General features: G+C 32.8%; 2 protein-coding genes across 2 annotated transcripts; one reads left to right on the top strand and one right to left on the bottom strand.

Moving 5' to 3' along the window:
- Positions 1–24: 24 nt before the first annotated feature.
- On the top strand, positions 25–8,463 carry LOC126750096 (cold shock domain-containing protein CG9705). The gene is made up of 3 exons (XM_050459601.1): positions 25–224; positions 281–403; positions 7,929–8,463. The coding sequence occupies exons 1-3, from the start codon at positions 154–156 to the stop codon at positions 8,077–8,079; spliced, it is 345 nt and encodes a 114-aa protein (XP_050315558.1). The 5' UTR covers positions 25–153; the 3' UTR covers positions 8,080–8,463.
- LOC126750097 (uncharacterized) lies at positions 8,464–9,259 on the bottom strand. The gene has a single exon (XM_050459602.1). The coding sequence runs from the start codon at positions 9,257–9,259 to the stop codon at positions 9,095–9,097; it is 165 nt and encodes a 54-aa protein (XP_050315559.1). The 3' UTR covers positions 8,464–9,094.
- Between the last annotated feature and the right edge of the window lie 21 nt (positions 9,260–9,280).

The raw sequence follows: 9,280 nt of genomic DNA, 5'->3' as shown, positions 1-9,280 counted from the left end.
AGATTTTGACGTCACTGTCAAGTAAGTGACAGCTATCACTGTCAAACCTGTTTACTTTTAACCATTCGGCATTTTCTTTCACCCACTTTTTAAGTATTTTCCCGAAAAAATCCGGTTTTTTTTTCACTGTCGTTCCTTGAATCAACAATAAAAATGTCCGGCGATAATTTGAGCCATTTAATTCCAAGCCCATTAATTACCAAGAGGACCAGGACCGCCTCTACGTGAGTAATCTCTTATAATATTAAGAAGAAAAATGTTTTCACCTTGTTTTTTTTAGTTGTGAGAAAATTGAGAAAAGCAAAATTTTGTACGGTACCATAAAGTCGTTTTGTAGGGAAAAAGGACATGGGTTTATCACAGCCGAAGATGGTAGCGGTGATATTTTCGCCCATATATCCGAGTGAGTAGTACCCCTATAATAATTGTGCAATATTGTTTTCTCCTTGGACTAAATTTGTGTGTATGTTTATCTTCTAGTATTGTAACATAAAACTTTCTTCTAGTTGAATGATTAGAATAAATAATCAAATATTATGTTCGTATGTCACTTAATTTATCTGAATTGGCTTGGCAGACCACCAGTTATGTTCAGTTTAAATAAATCCCAATTGGTTAACACGTTTATTGTTTTAGTACTTTATGAAAAGATTTATTGCTTGGCTATTGTTAAATGTAATGCATATAACATAAAAATACAATAACATTGAAATAAAATGGCACTCAATATTAAAAAGTGTCATTTAATGGATTTCAGTCCCATGAGGAGGCAGGAAATCAAATATACACAATAAATGGTAATCCCTTGGAATCAGCATCTCACCCTAAAGATCTGGGACTGTTTCTTGATTCAAATTTATCATTTATACCTCATATATCTTTGGCAGTCTCTAAATCTCTTCAAATGTTCGGTTTTATCAAGTGCTGTGCAGAGATTTTCTCAATATTCAGTCCATCAAGCTGTTGATTTGTTCTTTGGTCAGGCCCCATTTGAATTATTGTTCTTGTGTCTGGTTCCTTTATTACAATGGCCATATTAAAGCTATAGAAAGAGTTCAACACACATTTTCAAGATTTATTTCATTTAAAGAAAATTGTCACCCATTGGATCAAATTAGTTATACACTTGAAATTGTTGCACTGCTAGATGGGACATGTAATTTTTAATAGGGTCAAATATTGGCTCCTCTAATTATTTTAGAGAAAATGTATTAGAATAATTTAAAGAGCACGAAAACCTGCCACCAACAAAATAACTTGAATTATTTTTAATTTGTCCATTTAGGAGAAACAGCCCAAAACCTTTATAAAAATGTGTCTTTTTTTATTGCCTCATATTCACAGGTATGCCAGCCAAAATTTATTACCTTGACTAGTGATGAACATCACATAATTTGTCATAATAAATTTACTGCATTAAAATTCTACAAAACTCAGCTATGAGTTACACTACTGAAGAAAAAGTACTCATGGTTAAATGGTTCTACCAAGGCAATAGTTACCGACAAATTTCAGACTTTCAGTTTTAGTACTTTATGAAAAGATTTATTGCTTGGCTATTGTTAAATGTAATGCATATAACATAAAAATACAATAACATTGAAATAAAATGGCACTCAATATTAAAAAGTGTCATTTAATGGATTTCAGTCCCATGAGGAGGCAGGAAATCAAATATACACAATAAATGGTAATCCCTTGGAATCAGCATCTCACCCTAAAGATCTGGGACTGTTTCTTGATTCAAATTTATCATTTATACCTCATATATCTTTGGCAGTCTCTAAATCTCTTCAAATGTTCGGTTTTATCAAGTGCTGTGCAGAGATTTTCTCAATATTCAGTCCATCAAGCTGTTGATTTGTTCTTTGGTCAGGCCCCATTTGAATTATTGTTCTTGTGTCTGGTTCCTTTATTACAATGGCCATATTAAAGCTATAGAAAGAGTTCAACACACATTTTCAAGATTTATTTCATTTAAAGAAAATTGTCACCCATTGGATCAAATTAGTTATACACTTGAAATTGTTGCACTGCTAGATGGGACATGTAATTTTTAATAGGGTCAAATATTGGCTCCTCTAATTATTTTAGAGAAAATGTATTAGAATAATTTAAAGAGCACGAAAACCTGCCACCAACAAAATAACTTGAATTATTTTTAATTTGTCCATTTAGGAGAAACAGCCCAAAACCTTTATAAAAATGTGTCTTTTTTTATTGCCTCATATTCACAGGTATGCCAGCCAAAATTTATTACCTTGACTAGTGATGAACATCACATAATTTGTCATAATAAATTTACTGCATTAAAATTCTACAAAACTCAGCTATGAGTTACACTACTGAAGAAAAAGTACTCATGGTTAAATGGTTCTACCAAGGCAATAGTTACCGACAAATTTCAGACTTGTTTGCAGCTTTTTTCCAAATAGATAGATACCAGAAAAATCAACAGTTAATAGAACTAATAGAAAATTTAAGCAAAAAGGCACTGTAGTAAATAATTGCAAATGTGAGGCAAACAATGAACGAAACAATCAAGGGCATGAAAACAAAGAAAATGATAGAGAGTTTTCGGTTTTTTTACATGTAAAAGAAAATGAAGGAAACAAGTACAAGAAATCTTGGATAGATTATGGGCATTGATCATACAACTGCGCTTCAGGCTTTAAAAAACAGAAATATTTCTCGTAAAACTATGGAGGACATCAGGATCTACTACCCTTGCTGTTCGGGACTATCTAAATAAAGCTTTCAATGGGTATGCTATTGACCTGCGTTTGAGCATCAGGAATGTGCAGCAATAGAGGCAAATAGTCATTAATATGATGTTTAATTATAAAAAGTGTTTGCCGACTAGAACGCAGATTTCTGCCAAAGTCTGACTTTTCTTTCTAGTAACTTTTTGGAATAATGCCCTAAAACCTTGCCCATTTGGTAAAGATAAATAGTTTATTACATTTAAGTCATTTTTGTTAAGTTATTATTAATTTATATTAATGTTACCCACACACACATCTCTAGCCCCAATATGTTGGGTTTTGAAAAATATATCTAATTCTTCTAAAAACAGAGTTAATTTAGATGAGGGTGTAAATATTAAATTCTGTATCCCTGACCAAAGTGTTAACGGTTGTCATAGTAATATTACACTAATATAGATGAGAAAGTACAATTTCTGTCACAGAACCTGATAAAATTATTTGACAAACATGTACCGATAAAAATCGTCCGCGTAAATAAACCGCCAGCACATTGGTTAATCATTATCTAATCTGGAAGCTTATAAGCAGGCTTTGCTGTTGCTTCTATTCAAAGGGAAAAAAGGGCTATTTCAAAATGTTGGAATAGAAATAAAGCAACAAGTTGCTTTGGAGAAATCTTAAGAATATGAATGTAAATATAAGTTCAAATACCTCTAACAGAGAATTTGCACTTGGGTCTATTAGTCCTAATCACACAAATGACCAAAAAACAGCTTTATATAATATAAATAAATTTAACGATAGTTTGCACTTTCAACTTAATATGATAGATTCTATTTCAGTACAAACAAATATGTATTTTATTAAATCTAATGCTTTCGGCCATGACAATTTGACATTTTTTATGATAAAACTTAGCCTTCCTGCTATCCTACCTCATTTGACACATATAGTTAATTCTTGCCTTGAAGCTGGGTATTTTCCGGAGGATTAAAAATTCCATAATTCTTCCTGTTCCAAAGGCCAGAAAAGTAACTGCTGTGAATGAACTTCGTCCTAAAGCTTCTTGCCTGTCCTATCTAATATTCTCTAAATAACTGTGCGCACACAAGTATTAAATTATCTAAATCTTAATAATTTACTTCCAGTTCATCAGTCAGGCTTTAGGTCTGGTACTTTTTTGAACTTAACTGTCAAGGGCATTAGACAAAGACATTGCGGTTAAGTAATCATATCTAGTCTCCCTGGACTACTCTAGGTTTTTTGATCTGATAGATCATGATTTACTGTGTGCTAAACTAAAATATCTGGGCCTTGATGAAACTTTGGTCTCCTTTTTCAGGTGCTACCTGCCCGATAGATAACAGCGCGTGCAAATTAGTAACAGTTTTGCTTCTGCTGAAACAGCAATATCTGGTGTACCACAAGGGTCTATAATTGGACCACTTTTGTTTCTTATATACGTTTTTGACATATTCCAGGTAATCACAAATTCAGATTCAGTCAGTGCAGAGGTTTTGCATTATCTTGACCCCAATGAATCAGCAGAGGCTAAAGCATTTCTTAATGAGGATCTTAAATCTATAAATGATTAGGCAAGTGAACAAAACTTAAAGATAAATCCTGACAAAAGAGAGGTATGTACTTCTATTTTGCGCAGAAAAACGAAGAAAACTTCTAGAAAATAGGTTGCACTTGAAACTGGGCGATACAAATTTGAGATGTTCTACATTTGCAAAGAACTTAGGGCGGGCTTGTTATTGACACTGACTTAAGGTTCAGGGATCATGTGAGGAGGTTAGTTCAAAAAAGTTTTGTGAAAATAAAAGTTCTTTATGCTACCAGATTTATTTTAGACTTTAAGATTAGGATTCTAATTAAGATCTCTAATTTTGCCACTTTTTTATTATTTGTAATATAGTGTATTATCCTGGTTTAGATTTAGTTAGCAAAAAATCGACTGCAAGTTATACAAAATAACTGTTGTCGCTTCATATTCGGTCTGAAGAGTATTTTAACAATTAAAGTGGTTAAATATGTCCGGTGTGGTAAGACATCATTATGGTACCTTTCTAATAAAATTGTTAATGTCAAATATTCCTGTATATTTGAGAGAAAAGTTAGTTTTTCGAACATTCATTCATAACCGTGCACTTCGTTATGGAAATCTTACTATGCCGCAACATCAAACAGTACTATTTCAGAGAGGTTTATTTATAATGCAGTATTTTTATATAATGCCTTGAATCCCGATTTTAGGAATATCAATTCAAAGGTTTTTGGATCTGAATTTAATACTTATTTGCAAAATACTTAGTAAAATACTGCTATCATTATGAATTATGTAAACTTTTCAGTTTTTCTTTGAGTTAGAATATGAATGGTTAAGTGTAAGAGTAGCTTAAGGCTAAACTTCACCATTTGTATTCTTTAACCTTTACATATCGTATATACTTATGTAAACAGATTTATATATACATAGATAAAATATGCATAATTAATAAAAGATGATTTATTATTATTATATGGTATTTAATAGTTTATACATATTTTGTATTTCTTATGTCATTTAACCTTAAACACTTTTTATGTAAATTTTTTAGACTGCAATAACTCTAACAATTATTTGTCGATATATAGAGTGCTGGAATCTTTTAATTTATGTTTGCATGTAGATCAACCTACTCGCATCACTGCTAATTCAGCATCACTTTTAGATTATGTTTGCTCTACGCTCTGAAACGCAGGTTGCATGTAGAATTGTAAATGATGGGTTGTCTGATCATGAGACCGTATTATGTTCCTTTCTTCTAAGTGAAAAAAAGTGTACCTCAAGAAAAAAAAAATTGAAAGGGGTTGTTCACTAGAAAAAATTACTGTAAATTTAAAGAATGTTGTAATACAATAGACTGGAATGGTATCATACTTGACGACGGTGATCCTTTTGAGAATTTCCATTCAGCTTTAGTGGATGTTTTTGAGTCAACTTTTCCCATGATGAAAATTAGGGAAAAAAGGAGAAGACCTTGATATAGCAGGGGTCTCTTAATTTCTGGTAAAAATCTTCGGTGTTTGCACTCCATAAGAAAGTTTGCCCTGGACAACTCCAGATTCATATCCTACTTTAATAGATATCGCAAATTTTACCGCGATACAGTGAAACTGGCAAAAACTTATACTACTCAAGTAAAATAAACCAATCAAGAAATAAGTCTAGAGAGTCTTGGAAAATTGTTAACGACTTACGAGGTGAACGTGGGAACCCTTCTATTTCTAATAGCACGGTGTCGGACGAAACACTCAATCATTTTTTCCAGGGTGTTGCTTTGGGTCTATCCAATATTATTGTCTGTCTGTTAGAGATCCGCGCTCATACTTACACAACATTAAGGTGCCTGAAATATTTTTCTTTAGACCAACAGATTCTAGTGAAATAATGGAAGCACTATCCTCAATGAAAAATAAGAACTCCTCTGGATGGGATGGGCTGTCCCTAAAGGTCCTAATAGCGCTACCGCTACCAACCCTTGATTCTTTGGCTGAGGTGATAAATGTTTTACTTTCGAGTGGATCCTTTCCACATTTACTTAAAGATGCCTTGATTATACCATTATTTAAGGGTGGAATCTATTATGACCCATCAAATTTTAGACCCATAGCCATGCTTCCCACGCTTGGCAAGCTTGTAGAGAGATTGGTAAAAACTAGGATGATGGAATTTCTGGAACGGCATAATGTTCTTAACATCTGATGCTATTTTCAATTTTTTGGAGAGTCTGTACATGGGGTTGAACGCTGGGGAGAGTGCGGCGGCGGTGTTCTGTGACTTATCTAAGGCGTTTGACTGTGTAAGTCACAGAATACTGCTACAGAAGCTAGAAACCTACGGATTCAGAGGAGTTGCTCTCGACTGGTTTCGCTCTTACCTATCTGGAAGAACACAAAGGGTATTCTTTGACAATGATATGTCATCCCGTCTGAATATGGACGCTGGTGTACCCCAGGGTTCTGTTCTTGGACCAATATTGTTCCTGCTATATGTCAATGATATCTCTCAAATTCCAATTAGGGGCAAATTTACTATCTTTGCGGATGGTACAACATTACTTTGGCAGACACTGACACCAAGAGGTTAAAGAATATCGTTGATGAAGATTTAATTCTTGTAAAGCCATGGTGTGAATCTAATAGATTAACTTTTAATATTTCTAAAACTAATATTTTAACTTTTAAATGTAACTTTGGAACTGTCACTTTGCAAAATGAAACAATAAGTCCTTCTGAAACGTGTATTTTTGGGTCTGACGATTGATAAGCAATTAAAATTTGAAAATCATCTCCTCTTTAATAGGGAAGTAATCATCCAACTGTTATGCTATTAGAGTAATAATAACACATTCTCTGGGACTTGATGTGGTTAAAATTGCCTACCATGCTCTTATTGAGTCTCATCTGAGATATGGTATTGTGTTTTGGGGTGTGTGCTCTCAGTATTTGTTCAGCTCTCTATTTATTTTGCAAAAAAGAGCCATACGCTACATGTGTGTAGCTCCCTTTCGTAGCCCGTGTAGGCCATTATTTTTAAAACACTCTGTCCTGACATTGCCATGCCTTTTTATTTTAGAGACTGTCTTATCCACAAAAAATATCGCCTTCAGCTTGGCCCCCCCTCCTCGGGTTACAATCTCCGAACAACCTTCTCTTTACCTCTGCCCGTCCTAAAAAGTGAGCAGATTAAGTCCTCTATTGTGTACGGAGGCAGAAGGCTTTTTAACTACGTACCCCTTTATATAAGGCTAATAAATTGTGAAAAACGTTTTAGGAAAAATATAAAGAAACTTTTACTTGCTAAAGCATTTTATTCTCTAGGCGAGTTTTTAAATACAACTTTTTGACAGTGAAGAGTTTTGCGTAGCGTAATGTGACTTTTTGCTACCTTTTCTTTGGGTGCGTTCTATATTCTATGTATGTAAGAATTGTTAAAATTTTTATATTTTTGTAAAAGATTATGTTGTCAACTATCTTTAAGGTTTTATATAATGCTTTGTTAACAACAGATTATGTTACGTAACAATAAAGCTATTTTTGACTTTGACTTATCTTCTTTTTGGGATATTTCTGTTGGACAATAGAATTTTGTGTTAGATACTCAGACACTATAATATGTATAGACTAAGGAATATTACTAACGAGTATGTAAAAGTTCAAATTATTTTTCAGTATTGAGGACGAATACGTCCCATTACCAGGAGACAGGGTAAAGTACCAACTGTGTCCCATTCCGCCGAAATTCGAGAAATATCAGGCGGTTCACGTCCACATCGTCAATCTTAAGCCCGAAATCCACAAAAAATGGGAACAAGTGCAATAACCTGGACCCCCATTTGGCTTTTTAATAACATTATTCATGTTGGCATTTTTTTATATCATGGCATTTATGTAGTTTAGTGGGTAATACAATATAGCAATTTACGAGTACGGCAACTAAGAAGGGTCTATTGTTGCGGTATATACTTTTTTTTTTTTATTTAAACAGCTATAATTCATAATGCATTTGTTAGGTGCAACTGCTCATCAATGTCTAAGACAAATTATTGTTTATATACTGTTTTGTGAAAATTATAATTATTTAGTCCAGTAAAATATTTTGACATATATATTTATATTAAGTATAAGAAATGAATGTTATAGTTCCACCTGTTATTTTAATTTTATATACCCAATGTAAAGCAGAAATAAATAAAACAGAACAAGATTGGTTGTATATTAATTTATTTCATAAAAAGTATATAAAAATGGACGGATATAAAATTAAAAATACTTATGTTAATCAAAAAAAAACCTACAATAGAAGTAGAATATAATTGGGAGATTCTAATAATAAGGCCACATTGTAAGTTGTATATAAAACTTGTATAATTGTACATGTTTTCTATTGAAGGCACAAAACAAGTTTAATACAAGCATCTTAAACATGTATAAAAGCAAAAAACAATTTTTCTCTTAGTAAATGGACGGATTTTAAAATAGCTGAATTAAGTGGTGAACGGAGTTTCTTCTATGAAAAAAAAAACATATTTCTAAAAAAATTTTAATTAATAATAATCGAGGATGTGGAGAGTAAAGGCTGAGTAGATTAGAAATAGCAAAGAAGAAAAATGTTTAATGAAGAAAAACTTGTTTCTCCCTTGGGTGATTTGTTCTTACCTATATTATCTTAATTCCTAAATGAATTAGGTGCTAAACTAAAGGTTTTCTATATAAACGTTAACCGAACAGTTAAGTAGAGTTTACCCCTGGTAATTTCAATCAAATTTATAACCTATATGTAACCTAAACTATTTGTTAGTAAAATCTCTAATTTCAAACCAGTCCAAGGGCCAATCTTATATGGATTGTTCATAAGTTTTAATCCTCCAATTTTCGCTCTCAGGTAAAGTGGTATGCCTGAGCTTGCACAACTTTGGGCCCCATTTAAATATCCCCATAATGGCACCCACGACAAAAATAAGGGTGACAAATGCCAACATTGGCCAATAAACGTGAAACATTGTCGTGCAGTTATAAGAAAA

This window comes from Anthonomus grandis, chromosome 2 (genome assembly GCF_022605725.1).
Source record: "Anthonomus grandis grandis chromosome 2, icAntGran1.3, whole genome shotgun sequence".
Classification (NCBI taxonomy): domain Eukaryota; kingdom Metazoa; phylum Arthropoda; class Insecta; order Coleoptera; family Curculionidae; genus Anthonomus; species Anthonomus grandis.
Note: the sequence above shows the minus strand (reverse complement) of the source record. Positions and strands in the feature narration are given on the sequence as shown.